Raw genomic sequence first — 19,360 nt, forward strand, 5'->3', positions numbered from 1 at the left:
GTAAAGTCAGCTTGTTCACAAGCGTTTCATTTAATCAAACCACTAGTTTTAATTTAACTAGTTTTTACGCATCTACTGGGGTTTCTTTCACGGGTTGATGAGATCATTTTATTTAAAAATCGGGATTTCGGGATGTTGAACTAAGAGTGAGACAGGGGTTACTAGTTTTAACACAACAGATGGTCACAAATAACATTCATAGAATAACATAGAAGAGCGCACTACATGGTTTAAGGACATGTTTTTATACAGTGGTGCGACTGGAGAGCTATGCTGCGTCTCTTTAGCCAGATTGACGACACCATCAAGAGGGATAGGCTCAACACTGCGTACGAGGATCTTAGAAAACGCCTTGTTTTTGATGATTTTGCGACTTGTCTGAAGACTGGCATGCATTCTACCCTGTGCAAACCTAAAATCATAAGGCGTCTGACAACTAAATAAACCAAATGGTAGGTTAAATGTGTGTGGGTGTGTGTGTGTGAGTATCTATGCAACAAAATATAACATCTTGTTATTGCTCTCATTTTTCAGAGGGAGACATACAAGCATGGGACCTCTCAGACTCGCCAGACTCCGAATTGCCCGAGTATTACTGTGACACCCACTATGATGATGTGATGCCGAGGCTCACGACATTCCGATTCATCCCCGCCATACGCTTGTTTGTACGCTCATACACAGTCGATGGGACTGAAACACAATTCAGCAGGATTGCAGAACACACCATGACTGAACTGAGATCATCACAACATATAGTGTGATGGAAATGCAGTTTCCAGTAGCACCGACAGAAGTGTCATGTTACAGATGCGCTAAGGGAAATGAGAGTAAGGATATAAGCACACAGCCCCACTCCACTGACGACCTGCTGTTGGCCAACACCCTCAACGACTTTTACTGCTGGTTTGATGAGACATCAAGCAGCCTCGACACCTCCACCTTCCCCAACAATAGAGACACTTTGGTCCATCATCCCCCCACCTCCCCACTCCCACCAGCACAGAGCCATCACCACCATCAAAGACTTCACCCACAGGAGCCCCCTCCTCACTCCACAGCTATGAGGATTTCACACCACCTTCTCCCACTACAACCCTTCATATTCATGAAGCAGATGTGAGGACGCAGTTTGACCCTTTAGACCTACTAAAGAACCCAGTCCGCCTTATCTTTATATTTTTACATGTTGCAGTGCCATTTCTGGGAGTATTTGAAGTTGCTATACATCAATACAACCATTATATCCCAAATTTTAATCATATGTATGCATTAAGTCATCAGTAACTACATAAATTGCAATAGTGGTATTTTTACACGCATTTCTAGTTAAAGTAATTTCAGAGGTTCATCCCTGAAAATTGTAAATGTAAAAAAGTTGCATAAAACAGTTTCCAAATTAATTTTGAGTGTCTTCATAATTTTATTTTTGAGATACACCAATTTGTATATACTGCAGCCACCAACTTTGACATTCTCATTTACATGACTTATTTAAACATTCTCCTCTTGAATGCAAAATTCTTAAAAACATCTTTTATCCTTTCAAGAGTAAATAAATCTGAAAGCTGTTCCATCCTAAAAGAGTACAACAATGTGTAGTTTATGATGTTCTAAAGGTTTCAGCATCTTTTTGAATTTGTCACATGTGTGGAAAGGTATGAGTGAGCCTTTGTATCATACTGTGAGAGATGCTCGTCAGCACACAAACCCAGAGTTTCTCTACAGGAACACACAGAGTTATTCCCTGTACTGTAAGGACACGTTCAGCATTGTGCAGTAAATCCAGATCATCCCAGTTAAATGCTTACATGGATGTGAGTGTGGTCGTCAGAGCAGCGCTGATCAGTGTCAGGTTATAATGACCAAGGTGTACACAAACACTAAGTTTGAGTGTGTGCAGTGAGACTTCAGTCACAGCGTTTAACTGAGGTGTGAAAAAATAAGCTGAACTCTGCAGCTTGTTGTGGTCCCCTGTGGCTTGACACGCCTTCCAGCTGTTCTCCAGCATTTTCATTTACAGTCAGAAAATATCTCCACATGTTGCTCCTCTTTCTCTCTCTCTGCAGTCCAAATGCGTCTCTGAGCGCATCTGAGTCACGTGACGGCACAGTAACAAATCCCAGCAGGGCAGGAAGAAGGGGGCGGAGCAAAGTGCGTCTGCCGCATAAGAAGAGGTGTTCACACAGACAGAGCTGCTTTTTCATCCAGAGCGAGTAAATAGTGAGCCTCCAGGAGAGAAACAAACTAAAGTATCGATCATATACCACTACCAACGTTTGGATCGATATCTGCATCGATCTGCCCACCCTTGTCTCCTGGATCGTAGCTGCGATCAGCGTGAACCACGTGGGTCTCTGCTCCCTGATCTGTTTCCTGTGTTTGGAAAGAGTTCCAGCTTCATCTCTCGGTTTGTGGGCTCATCTAAAGGTAAGCACCGAGCTAACTTCAACACTACATTTACTAACCCTGCGCAAATTTGCAGAAATCCCTTGAAACCAACACCTACTAGAATCACTGACTTTTTTATTTTCTGGTGCGTTAATCACCCCTGCTGAGATTTGTACGGGTCATATGCTCGATTCACATCCTGCTTTTGTTGTGCAAACCACCCATTGTCTTTGAGGCCTGGCACATTTGCTTTTGCACACACATACAAACAGTGGCGGTCCTAGCCAGTTTGGTGCCCTGGGCGAAAACTCCCTCTGGCGCCCCCCCCCCCCCCCCCCCCCCCCCCCCCCACACACACACACACACAGACAAAACATATTAAGGATTGTACATTAACATAAAGCTGTTGTACGTACACACACACACACACACATGAAGAGAGAGAGTATGCAAACAGCCATCATAATTTATCATACAATGAGAACAGGACAAATCAACAACTGACAATGACTATTTAATATTAAAATCTGTAACATAATGTATTGTCTGGAGTTTAGTCTGTTACTGTTGCTATTTTTACCATCTCTTTTTGGAGCAACTGTAACCCACATAATTTCCTTAGAGATTAATAAAGTATTCTGACTCTGATTGGTTCAGGATGACCTGCCATTATCCAATCACACATCTGCTTACCTGCATCTTTTGCTCGTTTCTCCTCTTCTTTTCTCCTTTTTCTGAACTGAAGACATGATGGCTTTGAACTTTTCTTGTCCATCTTCCATTGGTTCTAATTTTGCACTCCAGTATGAACACAAATCTCCAACATATATATGTGGAGTTGGGGGATATATATATATATATATATATATATATTATTAATTAGGGGTGCAACGATATTCGTATCGATATTGAACCGTTCGATACAGTGCTTTCGGTACGCATATGTATCGAACAATACAAAATTTGTAATTTATTTTATCAACTTTCCTTCTGACGATGCTGTCTGTGTTGAGCGCTCAGTGAATCTGCGTTCGACTACTCCGCCTAGGCTGCACTGTCGAGCGCAGATCCACTGAGCGCTCAACACAGACAGCATAGTCAGAAGGAAGAGCGCAGGGCAAGCTAGCGAGACAGAAGTTAAGCTCTCCTTGCAACATGGACCCCCCCCCCCATTCAGATCTGGCGTTTGGAATTATTTTGGTTTTCATGTGACGTATGACCCTGAAGGTAAGCGAGTCATGGACTAAAGTAAAACAGTATGTTGGATGTGCCATGCAATGCTCAATTACATAGGTGGGAACTAGTGTGTTAGCGCAGTTAGCTCGTTAACGTGTTGGCCGTCTAGCCCCATGCACGGGGCGATCGGTGGTAGCTCGTTAACGGAGATTTGCCGTGTTGTGGCGTTAAGGTCATTTCAACGAGATTAACCTGAAAGCACTAGTGGGAACACAACGAATATGACTGCACATTTACATCATCCTAGTGCAAAGACAAAAACAACAAGCATGCTACTAACTTTAGCCGAGTCATTTAGACAGCTGTTAGCACATGATTCTCCTTAGGCTGCTGAGAATATAGCCCAGAAGAAGCGGATAGTATAGCTTTTATTTTGAAAAGAGGCATTTCTCTGTAATAAACTCTCTTTTCCAAAGATGAGTGATTCCTCAATCAGATACAGGGCTCGCAAAATTTTTTTCAGATGGGCTACCAAAATCTATCTCTTCCCTGCCCGTCGGGCTATTGTAGGAAGGAAAAATCTATGTCAATGCTTTTGCATTCTTTCGGAAATGTAGCTGGGTAATTATGTCATTGGCATCGGTGAGCCACTGCCAATATGTGACATATTGAAATCGCGTTTGAATTTGCGCTTGTTTTTTTGCTTTCACTTTGCAATCGCGCGAACTGTGTATAGAGAGCGACAGCACTGATCTGTGAGTGATGATAATTTGTGCACCAATTCCTCTGACATCGTCTTATTAATCGTTAGCTTACTATGCAAACATGACAAGTGAAATCTCCCGCAGCAAGCTTAAACATGTGAGAGGTTGATCGTGCAGAGAATCGCTGAGCATTATGTGAGTGCGTGTGTAAAAGCAGCAGGATATATATTGTAGCGGGTCAGGGCTGTTCGGGGTTCTGTTTGTACAGTTATGTTTTGTTTATGTTGCCATAGTGACGGGTGACGCCCTCTCGCTGCGACGGTGTGTCCTTCCGGGGTCAGAGGGCGCCCTGTGTGGTGTTGTTGTTGTTGCTGTGCTGTTGCCGCGCTGAGCAGTTAGCTAGCGGCAGTGTTCTTCTGCAGATGTCAATAAACGGCTGTGCTCCCTGGCTAGCTCACGGGAAGCAAGACCAAACGATACCTCCGTCTCCTCCTTGTCTGAGCTCGCCACAATATTTTAGTTCTGCTGAGCCAAATAAGACAGGTCAGGGTGAAGAAGTGACAGCCAAAGAAAAACTTACCACAAAACGGAGAAGTTATGACAAATCAGACTATAAGGCAAAAAGAAAGTGCAGCTTTATGGTTTCATGGACAAAAGAATTTCTGTGGCTGCAATATGACAAGCGAAATAACCAGGGCTGCACATAAGTGGTCCGCAGGTGCGCATTCGCTGTCAAAATAAAAAACGGGCACAAGATAAGAAGTTGCAACGCGTGTTTGCATACATAAGATTTTCAGGAGGAGGACAGACATTTGTTTAGAACTCTTAAAGATGTCGAAGAAGCTCCTTTAAGCAATTACTGTGATGTTCCTCCACCTCCAAAGAAATGTCAGAAGGAGTCTGAACCACAAAAGAAGCACGTATTCTCGGAAAAGTGGTTGCAGGAGGTGAGCTGGCTTCAAACAAATGATGAACGCACAGAGATGTGGTGCGGAATGTGCCGTGAAAATTTAATAAATGACAAATATATATATATATATAAAAGCTCACAAAATACCACTGCTAAAAGGCCGGTTAGAATAATGCATTTCCCACAAATCACTGCCTCTGTTTGTATCTCTGTCACTGCAGGACCAACGTGGATCGAGAAGTCAACGCTCTCAGGAGGCCGACAATTTCGTTGAAGAAAGAAGCGGAAGAAAAAAATACAACCGTGACGAGTTTGGGAAAGATTTTACTGTGAAAGCTTCCCTAAAAATGCATCAGGTCATGCACACCAGAGAGAGACCATTCAGCTGTGGAGACTGTGGAGAGTCTTTTACCAATTCTGGAAACTTAAAAAGACACAAACTCATCCACACTGGAGAGAGACCGTTCAGCTGTAACGAGTGTGGAAAATCTTATACGCAGTCTGGACACTTAAAAACACACAAACTCATCCACAGTGGAGAGAGACCATTCAGCTGTGGAGACTGTGGAAAGTCTTTTACCAAGTCTGGAAGCTTAGAAACACACCAATTCATCCACACTGGAGAGAGACCGTTCAGCTGTGGAGACTGTGGAAAGTCTTTTACCCAGTCTCAAACATTAAAAACACACCAACTGATCCACACTGGAGAGAGACCATTCAGCTGTGACGAGTGTGGAAAGTCTTTTACGCACATTTCAAACTTAAAATCACATCAACTCATCCACAGTGGAGTTAAACCGTACACCTGTGATCAGTGTGGCAGAGCTTTTACTCACAGTAGCAACTTACAGAGTCATCTAGTTACCCACTCTGAAATTAAGGCGTACAGCTGTGACATTTGTGGAAAAACTTTCAGCCAGATAGGGAGCCGAAATACACACCTACGCATTCACACCAGACATGACGTGTACAGCTGTGATCAGTGTGGTAAACCGTTTACAACAAACGCAGAGTTACGACGTCACATGTTTACCCACACCGAGGAGAGACCTTATAAATGTGACCTGTGTGAGAAAACTTTTAAATCTCCACATTACCTGAAAGCACACCAACAGATCCACACCAGAAAGACTCTACAAGTGCGGTTACTGTGAGGTATGTATTTATATTTTTATCTTGTCAGCCCGACTGTTTGAAACAACTCTGCTCATCAAATTGTGTTAGCATGTTAGCAATTCTACTGCATGGAAAGGCAGCTCTGAATGATTATTCAGACTCTAATCACAGGTTTTTAGGGATAGTGTTTGAGAATCGTTATTGTTATTGTAGCATTAAACTAGTTTTAATTTAATGTTTTTACTCTTATCATTTTTATAGCACATTAAATTGATCTGAGTGTGATAATGTAAACAGTAAAATGTAATTGGACTTTGGCAGAGATGCTCTTTATTTCAGGTGACGTTCAGGAGAAAAATGTTGAAGGACTGACTTACTGTCTTTGTGTTTTTGTTTAGAAGCAGAGCGACACAAATGGATCAATTTCTCAACCCTGTAATCGCTGTGGGAAAGACTTTTGTTGTGACCTTTGTGGAAAAACTTTAAGTCATTGAAGGACTCTGAAAATACATCAACGTAGACACACTGGAGACAAAATGAACTACCGTATTTTCACGACCATAAGACGCACCATACTAAAAGGCGCAGTCTCAGTTGTGTGTGCCATTACTGTATTTAACACACACATAAGGCGCACCAGGTTATAGGGCGCATACAAGTATGCGTATTTAACAATTAAGCGGAAGCAAAACTGAGTTTAGTACTCACATTTTTAATACCGGTAATTGTCATCAATCAAACCCATCGAAGTCCTCATCCTCTGTGTCTGAATTGAACAGCTGCGCTAAATCTCCATCAAACATGCCAGGTTCACTTTCTTCACCGTCAAAGTCACTTTCAGTGCCGTGCGGCTCCTCGGAAATGATGCCGGCTTTTGCGAAAGCTCAAACAACAGTGCCAGCAGACATGTTAGTCCAAGCATCTACAATCCATTCGCAAATTGTGGCGTAACTCGCCCGGCGCTGCCTTCCACTCTTAGTGAAACTGTGGTCTCCATCGGTCATCCATCGCTCCCACGCCGCTCGCAGCCTTACTTTGAACGGCCGGTTCACACCGATGCCCAGCGGTTGGAGTTCCTTTGTCAGGCCTCCCGGAATGACAGCAAGCTCACAGTTCATTTGTTTCACTAGTTTTTTCACATCGGCTGTGAGATGGGCACGCATAGAGTCACAGATCAACAGCGATGGTGATGCGTGGAAAAAACCACCTGGTCTCCTTACATACACCTCCCTCAGCCACTCTTTCATCATTTCCTCATCCATCCAGCCCTTTTCATTTGCCTTAATGATGATTCCTGCTGGAAACTTCTCTTTAGGCAAAGTCTTTCTCTTAAAAATCACCATAGGTGGCAGTTTCTGTCCATTAGCATGGCAGCCAAGCACAACAGTGAAAGAAGACTTTTCGTGCCCCGTTGTGCGTATCGCTACTGTGCTGGTCCCCTTCTTCTCCACAGTGTGACTCACCGGGATGTCGAAAGTGAGCGGCACCTCGTCCATGTTAGTGATGTGGCTGGGCTGGATGTTTTTGTCGCCGATGTGTTTGCTGCAGTAGGAGCGGAAGATGGCCAGCTTTTCATTATAATCCGCTGGAAGTTGCTGCGCTACCGTAGTCCTGGTCCGGATGGAAAAATGGCACCGTTTCATGAAACGAAAGCACCAAGACGGACCTCATTGGAAATGTTCAATTTTCATTTCTTCTGCTAGCGAAACTGCTTTTAGTCGAATGGTGACCGTCGAAACGCTTCTCCCACTTGTTCTTTGCTCGATGATCCACTGCTCGAGTCTTTCCTCCAACTCGGGCCACCTCGCCTTATGTCCGCGGAAACTCAGCTGTGTTTTCTTGACCTTTCAGAGCTTGTTTTCCAGCTTCCTCCACTTGCGAACCATCGATTCATTAATCTTAAATTCTCTCCCGGCTGCTCGATTTCCATGTTCCTCCGTGTAGCTGATGGCCTTCAGTTTAAACTGCGCTTCATAAGCGTGTCTCTTTGCCGTTTTCAGGGTTGTTAAAACAATGATGTTCTGCATAACGCACATACCTGACCTTTTATACAGGTATGTGCGATTGTCCCGGTATATACAATCAACGCCCACACTTCACCCTTTAGTGTTCTCATGGTGTTCTCTACTACGTCCTCCTTACAACACACACAGGGCACACTGCACTATAGGGCGCGCCGCACTTTTTAAAGAAAATTTAAGGCTTTTATGTGCGCCTTATAGTTGCGAAAATACGGTACTGTAAAGAATGCGGGAGAGGCTTCACCACTTCAAAGGACTTCAAACAATATGAACTCCTTCACAGTGGCGTTAAAAAGCATGTCTGCGATCAGTGTGGGTCATCTTTCATCCGTGCACGTCAGCTTGAAAAGCATAAACGAGTCCACACATGAGAGAAACCATACAAGTGCAGACACTGTGACAAAACCTTTTCACAATCATGTGATCATACTAAGCATGAGCGCAGACCCATTAAAGAGAACTTCATCTGTGAAAGAGTTTGAGTAATCTCAGTTCATACTCCACTCACAAACGATTCCATGTTACAAATAAACTGTTACGTCTTGATTCCCGCTTTTACGTTAATCTTGTAAACAGTACATTTGCATAACGACTGAAATCGGCCCAATGAATGAACAATGGGCTGTGAGGTCAATTTCTTCATCATTAATATGCAAATTCTTATGAGCATTGATCAACAACCACTGGTCAATGGCCACGAGTACATTCACAGAGTAAAAATTTGCATAATGATTATGAAGTTTACTCTTACCAATGTTCAAAAACATTTACTAAATTATCTTCTCTGTGCAAACATCAGCGTGATGCAGGACTGAAATCATTGCCATCTCTGGATCACAGTGAATCTGCAGAGACAGAAAGATCCTCTTCTGGTTTCAGGGTCAGACTTAAACCCTTGAGATCAAGCTCCACAGACTTCAGGTGGAGTCTTCTGTAAAGATCTGATTAGGCCCCTATGAATGAAAATGTGCCTCTTGTTACATTTTAAGCTTTCTAAACTGTTCCACTGTAGTGTTTGTGTTGAGTGGTTCGCTTTGTTCCAGCAGTTTGATTAAGAAATCTGTTTCCTGTTATATTTTTAAAGAATGCATTGATCCATGTGTTCTGCAGTTTTTTTTCAGCTTGTTTGTGTAATGAAATCCTGCAACAATTAAACCAAAATTTTATATGTTAAATAAAGAAATGGTTTACTGACAAAGAGTTTGAGCCGTGATGTCATTTTCTGTATATCAGAGCAACACCTGAAGTGACCAGTGTTTAAAGTCAGAGTCAAATTTTGTGTCAGCATGACCTTGTAAAAACTTCTTGGCGATGCTTCACTATGTTATCTGCTAACTGTTCGGGTGTAGAAGGACGAAACTCCCAGGGTGACCAGTGGCAGGAGCTTCCTGATGCAGAGAGTTGAGTGTGGGGGATATAAAAGAGAAGCTGAGGCATCCCAAGGTTAAAGCTGGCATAACTGAACTTTAATGTTTGATGTGTTTTGGCTCTCCTGCGTGCAGTAATTAATAGCTTGAACAGAGCAGAGCTTGATATAAAAGCCTGGGTGACAACTAACTTTATGCTGGTGATTATACTTGGCCCTAAAATACCTAGAAATATGGTATCCAACCAGATACTTGCTCTGGATGGCATTACCTTGGCCTCCAGTAACACCTTGGAGTAATATTTGACCAGGACATTAAACAAATATTTAGGGCTGTGTGATGAACCAAGTTGAAAAAGCAGAAGGAGTCACAAGAATTATTAGAAAAACAGTTTTCATTCATTTAACCCAAATATTACATTTACAAAAGTAATTAATGTTAAGCTCAAAAAAATGTCAAAGAAACAAAACTGAACTCAGGCAAAGAACTGCAAACTTAACAAACCAAATGACTGCACAAAGAAATATAACTGACCTAAACAAACATTTTCTCTGTATCTACTACAATATAAAGCGCCTTGAGGCTACTTTTCTTGTGATTTGGCGCTATATAGATACAATTGAATTGAATTGGTTCTTTAGTATTTCTAAAGGGTTAAACTGCTTCCTCACATCTGCTTCATGAATATGAAGGGTTGTAGTGGGAGAAGGTGGTGTGAAACCCTCATAGGTGTGAAGTGAGGAGGGGGCTCCTGTGGGTGAAGTCTTTCATAGCATTAATTGCTTTGTTGTGGCGGGAGTGGGGAATGTGCAAGGATGGGGTGGCTGTAGCTCAGGAGGTAGAGCAGGTCACCTATTGATTGAAAGGTTGGAGGTTCGATTCCAGGCTCCTCCAGTCTGCCAAGTATCCTTGGGCAAGATACTAACGCCAAGTTGCTCTCCGATGCATCCATCGGAGTATGAATGTGTGTGAGTGTAGTTAGAAAGCCCTCAGTATAGAGGTATTGCTTGTGAGAATGGGTGTGACTGGGTGAATGTGTTGTATAGAGCACTTACAACTCTGGGGGAGTATAAAAGAGCTATATAAGAATCAGTCCATTTTACCAAGTGAAAATCTGGCATTTAAAGATGAATGGAAAAGACTCGCTCACAGCTGACTAATGAACATTTGCATGCATGCTTAAGAACTGCATTGACCCCATTTCACACAAGCTTTAAAATTCTGCCTGCACATATCAGACGTGTAGTCATCTGTGTCCATATTTTCTCCAGCATACGGGGGATTCCTATCATAATAAATCTTTTGGTAAGAGGTGATAAAGAACCTAATCAAAACTTTCCATCCAAATTCCCTCCATCTTTGTGAGGTAGTGCATTTCCATTGTGCTTTCCACATTTGAGTCCATTCATCCTGTGTTGTGCACACTCCTCCCTCCTTCTCCCATAATGTCTTATTTGTAAAAAATGTATACAAACAGGAAATGTGTTTTTTATTGCCGTCACCACTAGGGATGCACCGATACCGATACCGGTATCGGCCTCGATACCACATTTTCTAAAGTACTCGTACTCGTTAAAAGTCCCCCGATACCGGGGATCGATACCACGGTCTGAGACCTGTCTATGTTTGAGCGGCATGTAAGGGGTTAATCACAGGCGCCGAGTGCCCGCCCCCAGGCCCCGGCTGCAGCTCAGAGCTGGGAGAAGGAGAAACAAGTGAGCCGTGTAGAACTAATTCAAAGTGAATGAAGACGCGGAAACAAAGGCGGACTGCATATAGTGCTCAGCTCAGCAAACAGTTATCCTTTGTCCTCCCTGGTGAACATGATGTCAGGAATCTGACTTTAAGGACACCTGCAAACCCATTAATCTGACTTTGTACTTATACCATTCTGGTCATGTGATCATGTGGTTGTAGGACGCTCCTCTTCCTCAGAGGATCCACCTGTGCTTCCTCTCCTCTCTCCTCCACCTGTTACAGTGAGGGAACGTCCTCCATGATGGAGGAGCTGCTGGAAAGTGCTGAGAGTTTCCTCCAGAGTGAGACCTCTGTCACAGTTCAGAGGATCTACGGCAGCAGAGACCTTCATGGACACTAAAAGTCTCAAACACACAACAACAACATCACACTGACTCCACTCTGACATCACTGATCAATAATCAAAGAACACACAGATCAAACTGATTGATCAGCCATCAGAGGAGTCGGATCAATGGAGCTGCTTCTGTTCCTGATGTCCCCTGTTTGATCCTGGACCTGAACTCTCCCTGCAGAGGAGACACAAGACAGTCAGACACACAAGCACAAATATAATCTTTGACAACTGAGGAAGTTTGGGGTCTCTCCAGTGATCCTCGGGCCTTTCTATATAGTAGGGCTGGGTATCGTCACTGATTTCTAGAATCGATTCAATTCCGATTCACAAGGTCCTGAATCTGCTTTAGAATCAGCACATAAAGGGCGTGAACACAAAGCGCGGACCCGCCGACAGATCAGAATCAGCCAGCTGTCGGCTTTCAGCCCCGACCGTGAGAAAGGCGACATCTAACTGATTCTGATCCGCGGGTCGCGCTGTGTGTTTACGTCTTTGTGCAGAGTCCATGTTCCTGCTCTCATTTACTGTCTTAGCTGTTTGGTGGTTGTTGAAATTTTGTGAGATTTCACCTGAGATTCTGGCATTTCGGGCAAAATAAATTTATATTAAAAAATTGATTCAGGATTTAATGAATCGATTTTACGTTATCCAAGCCAGAAACGATATTAATCGAGAAATCGATTATAAAAACCCAGCCCTGTATACAAATAACAGCTTCAGCTGACGCAGCCTGACTCAATCCTAGATGTTCAGCACACAGAGACACAGTTTATTTATTTATTTTATTTATTTATTTATTTTTTTCGCCTGTCCCATTTGGTTCTTTAGCCATCAGAATTGTTGTCTGAAGACCAACAAGGATACCCAATGGATTTACTTTGCCAAATGGATCATCGTGGCATTGCCGTATTGGTCCATTTGGTCGATCTTTGTTTTTATTATTTATTATATTTTATTTTCAGATGTTACAGACAGGACAGACATGAGTGAGGGATAGGAAAGGGAGAAAGAAAGAGGAAGGAAAGGAAAAACAGAAGGGGAGAGGGACAGTGAGAAAGGGGGGTAGAAAAAAAAATCTCCTGGATCACCTGTTGAGAGAAGAATAGAAAACAAGCAAAAAAAAGACAAAAAAACCAAAAAACAAAGCAACATACTAAACACAACACCATCGCATTAATCTAGCTAAGTGTAAACAGCAGTAAATACTAAATATTCAATGTTGTTGTGCAGCACGCAGGACAGATGTGCTTCGAAGTAGCAGCCAAGAAAGGTGTAATTTGGGTCTACGAGCAGTGAACACCCGTGTGCATACCTGTGTGGATCAGCGCGCTTTGTGGCTGCCGTCAGCAGCAGTTATGCAATTTGAGACAATTTTATGGTTCAAGTTACAATGAATAAGTGAAATACCTTATTGTTAATATATGTGCGATGTAATGTATGTTGTTGGTGTAAATACATTTACAAGGGTTTACAGAATGTTTCCGGGGTGGAACCAATGTTTAGTCTGTTGTTTGAGGTCGACGGTATATTCTGGTACACGCTACACTCGGTAGAGCGCAGCATGCTTTCGTCTCTCCCTGGTGGTGGTAGAGATATGTAGACGCATGCAACGGAGTGTTCGACCATGGGAAAGAGTGACACTACAAGAAGCATTTCATTTAACCCCTGCAAGTTAATGCGGCCAATGAGGTATGCAATTTGTATATGTTGTGATAGAAAATAAGATGTTTGTTTGTGATAGAGCGAGCGAGTTATGGTAACCACGTGTATATGTTAGCATTTTGTGAAGGTGAAATTGTAAGCATTTGTGTTGTTTAATAATGTACTTTATTGTTTATTCTCTATGAGAACAATGTACGGTGGAAATTGATTATTTTATGTTGTTGTACAGTTCTCACGGCATCGTTACGGCATCTCTGGTGGCATTGTTGGTGGCGCCCGTGTGCAATAAATGCCAGTAAATCAAGAACGCCTTGTGTTCGTTTTTCAACTTGGAGGGAGTTACACGCTTGCATTCCAAAGGTTTCTCCATGTAACGATCTGCTAGGGAGTGTGGGGGGGCCACAGCCCTGTCCTCCAGGGTGTGAAGCAGGTATGGAGGAGATCAAAACTCCAGACATCCAGAGGCCCCCAGAACACAAGAAACCATATAAATATATATAAAAACCCACCCCTGTATACAAATAACAGCTTCAGCTGACGCAGCCTGACTCAATCCTAGATGTTCAGCACACAGAGACACAGAGGTACCGTTTAAAGTTTAGTGTTAACCTGAGTCACTGATCATTTGCAGTATTACAGAGTCTGGCAGTCTTTGCATGATGTCCACGTCACTGTAAGTTTCTAGCTGACTCTCAGGTGTGACAGGTGTGCCAGCAGGAAAGAGTAATAATAACCTGCATCCTGAGGTTTGTCATGCAGGATTAAAGGAGCCAGGCTTTGTTCACACTGTGATTAATCACTTTACTGGAAACTTTATTAACCAGTAACTTCATCAGTCATGACAGAAGCTAATATTTCTGTGCTAACATCGTTTAAACCAGTGGTTCCCAAACTTTTTTTGCTGGGCCCCCCTTTGTTTTACAAGAAAAATTTGCCCGCCCCCCTCGTGCGCACGAACACATCCTCCAACCACACACACCCATATTTTGCTCCATTGCGGTTTATTTCATACCTCAAACATTTAGTAAACAATTAAGCAAATACAGGTAATCTGCAATAAATTACAGGTAGTAATAAAATAAACTACTAACTCTTTTACGCTGCGTCCGCACCTACACGGGTATTTTTGAAAACGCAGCTGTTTCGTCCACGTAAACGGCGTTTCAAATCACCGAAAACTGAGATTTTTAAAAGTATTTTTTTGCGTTTACGTGTGGACGAGGAATACAGAGTTCGTCACGCAACGTCAAAGGTATGTGGCTATTTTCACGTCACGCTGTGCACCACGTTATTGTTTACATGAGATGAATTGCAGAATGATAGATAGAGACAAAATACTGTTAATCTGACTGTCTGCAGGTTTTACAGGCAGTTACTGTCCCTCCATTTACAAAGGCAGAGGCGTCATGATGTGATTATTTTACTGTAGTTGTTTTTTTTCCTGTGTAATAATATTCAACATTGCTATCAATACATTTTTCAACAAATGTCTCTGTGCAAAATGGGTTTAAAAACATAAACAGCTGTGGGATCCTGTTTGTCCGTGATTTAAACAGCCCAGCGCGCTCTGATGAAGGGAAAACCAACCCTGCAGGGAGACCTACCTCGGCACTTGTGCAGGTGAAGCCAAAGGGAAGATTTGCTTCACCATATTTTCTAGTCTTTGGCTTAGAATGAAGTTGGTTTGGAAACATATTCAGTGATGCTTCATCTCCTGCTTTGCACAAAACAAAAAACAAAGAAAGAAACAAAAAAAAAGCAACATTTTGCAACTTCAACCTAAAGCGCTCCATCTATGCAAGATAGCATGGGAGCTGTGGTGCTAGCAGTGTCCAACTAACAGAAACTAACAGAAACAGTTGCCTCTGCCATGTTTTCCTGTTTCTTCTTTCCTTGTAGCCGCTAGATCAGAAGTTTATTTCCTCTCAGGTTTGTTACTTTCAGTAAAGTTTCACTGTTAGAGCCCTGACCAGCATCCTGCAGCATCTGGAGCAGCTGTGTGGTGCTGTCATGGCAATAAGGATCCAAATCTGTGGGATGTTTCCAGCAGGGGTTATAACCTGCAGCCAGCAAGGTGTGCCTAATAAAGTGGCAGTGTCTATGTCCCAGTGCAGCAGCATCAGAAAACGGTGGTTTACATCTCTGTTACAGGAAACCTGAAGAGTTAAAACACCAGAGAAGAAAATCTAAACGTTACACAAAGAACATAAAAGAAGTAAACTTCATAAAAACTTCACAAATGATGCTTTAAATGAAAAATAAATCCCTGTAAATGATTCAACAGGTCACATGTTAGAACCACCTTAACTAAACTCTGTAGCCGCTCACTGTGGTTTGTCCCAGCAGCTCTTAGGAAACAAACTGCTAACTTCAGTGTCAGCACACACTGTTAGTAAACTATGCAACACTGAATTCAGGTTTCAGTTGTGTTAAGTTGTGAAGTTGTGATGAAAGTCTTCTTACTGACACAGGTAGGATGGTCAGGCGTCCTCTGTTCCTTCACCGTTCATGAACTGTCACTTATAAAATGCTGCCAAACATCAACTACACTCAATAACTAAACGTGTGCAGGTTAAAGTGATGGACGCCCAGATCTGCACTCCAAATACAAACAGACTAAAGGTGTTTCCTCCAGAAACAAAGACAATATTTACAAAGGTCTCACAGGTAAATTGTGAGCGATCACAGCAGCATCTCATCCTGACTAACAGCTTTTAGATGCAGGGAGAGCGTCGTGGTTCAGAGGTGGTTCAGCAGATGATGAAGGCCTTTCTGTTTCATTGTGTAGTGCTGTGGAGGCCACGATGGTCGACTGGGTCTGCTTCTACTGAACTCACAAACACTTCTGAGGTATTTACACCTGAAGCCTCATTGAATGTGAGTCAGAAACAAACGGCTCAGCTGTGATTAATGGATGTTTCCCTGCATTTCTATTTTCACACAGTTTATTTCTTACAGCAGGAAAACTGAACAGAATGTATGTAAGAGGTCAGAGTGAGGATGACGTCACTTAATACAGGAAATACATGTTTGTCTGTTTTGATGATGAAGGACTTCTTCAGCTCTGTAAACAGCTACACTTGAGAGGACAGAGGTGATTTCATGGATCAATAACAATGTGTTTATCAGCTTTCATCATCGCAGTGCAGACATGACGTCAGATCTATCAGAGTGAAGGCCGTCTCTCTGATGACGTCACAGAGCAGAGTCCTTCTGTCCAATAAAGGATCTCAGATCAGCTGCTGCCATCTTGTGGCCACAGTTGGTTACTGTCTCTGAAAGTTGTCTCATGTTTCCTGTTGTCCTGCTAACAAAGGCTGGAGCTCATCATGCTGAGAGGGCAGCAGCATTTTGTGGCTCTTCACACATGTTCATTATATACTGATGATCCTGGATGGAGACAAACTACAGATAAGTGTGTTCAGCCCAACTAGTTTATCTCATTACAGCAGTTTGATGTTTCCCTTTGAATCCCCCTGAAGATCCTGACAGTGAAGCACGTACATAATACTCCAGCCTTTCAACTCTGAGCTTATTTAGTTCTATTAATACACTGAAATCTCATTTGTGTCATGAAGAAAGTCTTTAATCAAACAGAATTCAAAGATCAGAAACATTTCATATATGGAGTTAAACATGAATCATTGTTTCAACAACATATTTATTGTTGTCATAAACAGACAAGAAGACAACAACAAACTGCTCCTCCCATTCAACACATGTCAGTCCATATCCCAGCAAACTAAATCATCTCCATTTACACATCAAATAGAAACATGAATCACTTGTAATGATTAGAAACTTGATAGAATTTCAAATCTAGTTTGGGGAGTCATTCAGTGAGAAACAGTGAAATGATTTTCCATGTGAAAAGGTGGACAGCAGAAACAGAAAGAAAGAGTGAAACTAAAAGAGAAACAAAGAGCTTTGGAACAACGAGGCAGCAGGAGGACAGCTGCAGTTTAACAGCTTCAACTCACTGACAGGAAACAACATTAGAAACATCATCATCCTCAACTCATCTGCTGCACTGACACTGACACCTTCAACGGACACACCTTCACTTTATCAACAGTGCTAATGTATGGAAACATCCTGTGAGTGAAAGTGTGTGTGAAGGTGTGTATGTGTGTGTTAGTATCAGGATCAGAGAACGACAGCTTTCCTCTGTTCCAGTCCAGATTCACTCTGATCCTCTGGAGCTTCTTCTGGACTGAGAGAGCAGTGAGAGGAGCTGATGGTGAGAATGCTAAGTATTTACCTTGATAGAACCATATTGACCATAATCCAGGCTCTATGTCTCCCCTCCTCTGCACAGACTCTGCTAACATGCCCAGGTCCCAAAATAAATTGTCTCGAACTTCAACATCCCAGCTGTGAGTCCCTGAGTTAAAGCCCTCAGAGCCCAGGACAGAGATGTAATTATCAAACCTCTCTGGATTATCAGGAAGCTGCTGCTTCTCTCCTCCTCGTCTCACACTGGTCAGATCTTCAGACAGGATGAGTTGTGGATGAGCAGTGTTTGGGTCCAGAATGAGAGGAGTGTAGGAGACCATGTCCTTCATGTTGTTCCAGATGTTGAAGGTCAGGTTGCCCAGGTGTTTGGCCTGGTCTATCAGAGCTCCTTAGGGCAGCTGTGGATCATCCAGCAGGGGGCAGCGCTGGACTCTTTCCACTGCAGCCTTGTAGTTGTGCAGGAATGAGACGTCTTCAGCTCTCAGCTCCTCCTCTGTGGCTCTGACTGTGTCTGAAAGAGCTGCTATCTCTCTGCTCAGAGCCTCCATCTTCTCCTTCATCATCCCACTCTTCTGCTCCTCTTCCTCCCTCAGTGCAGCCAGCCTGGCCTCCTCTTCCTCTGCTAGAAACTGGTGAAGCTTCTTAAACTGCTCCTTAATCTGCCTCTCTGTGTGTCGGGCCTGGACCTTAATGTGTTCTGCTGTTTGATCAAACTTCACTTTAACTCGTTTGCAAACCTTTAACTTCTTCTTTAAGGGCTCCAGAGTTTCCTGAAGTTCCTTCTTGTGTTGTTGTGCAGCTTCATCGATGGGTCTGAATCTGTGATTGGTGTGGTTTTCTGAGTCTCTGCAGACGAGACACACTGGCTGCTGATGGTCCAGACAGAAGAGTTTGAGTTTCTCAGAGTGCAGACTGCAGAGATCCTCTGAAGCTCTCTGATCTCTCTCCTGTAAGAACGACTCACACAGGTTCTTTAAAGCTCGGTTTAAAGGTGGTTCATAAACTGATCTTTTCTTACAAACTGGACACTCGTGTGTTGGTCTCTCTCTCCACCATCTCTTCAGACAGTCTTTACAGAAGCTGTGGCTACATGACAGAATAACAGGATCTCTGAAGACCTCCTGACAGACCGGACAGCAGAGATCCTCCTCTGATCTGGAAGCCATTGAGTCTGTGAGTGAAGCTGAAAACAGCAGACAGGAAGTACAGTCAGTCCTGGCTCCCCTCCCTCCTCTACCACCTTCACTGAAACTTCCTTTGAGTCGTGTTTTTGCTCAAACTCACATTCAGTGTGTGGAGCGTCAGCAGCTTGAAGCAGCAGTGTTGGAGTTTTCCACTTTTCTCTCCTGTAGCTGGACTCACTCAGAGGAAGCTGCTAGTTTGGTCTGAGCTCAGTCTGATCGTCTGTGCGTCGCTCTTTACTGAGGACGAAGAACTTCCTGTTTCCTGGTTTGTCACATTTGAGTGACGTGAGGGGAGGAGAAAATGTTGCTGTTTGACTTTTAACTAAGGTGTGTTTCAATCCTGCCTGCAGCTCAAAAGCTGTAAAACAGGTTTTGTGTCTTTTCACCTCCACAGGTCACAACATGAAACCTGTTGTGAAGTTTATAAAATAAAGTGTCACTCGGTGGTGCAGCTGTTTGTCAGCTTCTATTTTAGACTTTGTTCTGGTTCTTGTTCAG

At 43.0% G+C, this 19,360-nt stretch overlaps 1 protein-coding gene and 1 pseudogene across 2 annotated transcripts; one reads left to right on the forward strand and one right to left on the reverse strand.

The window, feature by feature from the left end:
- Positions 1–270: 270 nt before the first annotated feature.
- LOC143414230 (uncharacterized) lies at positions 271–9,057 on the forward strand. Its single transcript, XM_076878153.1, has 5 exons — positions 271–427; positions 535–660; positions 2,225–2,430; positions 5,403–6,336; positions 6,696–9,057. Exons 1-4 carry the CDS (start codon positions 271–273, stop codon positions 6,333–6,335), a joined length of 1,422 nt encoding a protein of 473 aa, XP_076734268.1. The 3' UTR covers position 6,336; positions 6,696–9,057.
- Positions 9,058–17,006: 7,949 nt separating this feature from the next.
- Positions 17,007–19,100, reverse strand: LOC112432753 (nuclear factor 7, ovary-like; annotated as a pseudogene). The gene is made up of 2 exons (XR_013095118.1): positions 18,963–19,100; positions 17,007–18,861 (listed from the first exon to the last, which is right to left on the reverse strand). The product of XR_013095118.1 is annotated as a nuclear factor 7, ovary-like (transcript).
- Positions 19,101–19,360: the final 260 nt, after the last annotated feature.

This window comes from Maylandia zebra, linkage group LG3, assembly GCF_041146795.1.
Source record: "Maylandia zebra isolate NMK-2024a linkage group LG3, Mzebra_GT3a, whole genome shotgun sequence".
Taxonomy (NCBI): Eukaryota; Metazoa; Chordata; class Actinopteri; order Cichliformes; family Cichlidae; genus Maylandia; species Maylandia zebra.

What these genes read in the sequence shown, in the direction of transcription:
- LOC143414230 (XM_076878153.1), top strand. Translation starts at nt 271, where the DNA reads ATGCTGCGTCTCTTTAGCCAGATTGACGACACCATCAAGAGGGATAGG. An exon ending in CAAACCTAAAATCATAAGGC is followed by an intron (nt 428 to 534) that starts GTCTGACAACTA and finishes CTCATTTTTCAG; the next exon opens with AGGGAGACATACAAGCATGG. An exon ending in GTTTGTGGGCTCATCTAAAG is followed by an intron (nt 2,431 to 5,402) that starts GTAAGCACCGAG and finishes CTGTCACTGCAG; the next exon opens with GACCAACGTGGATCGAGAAG.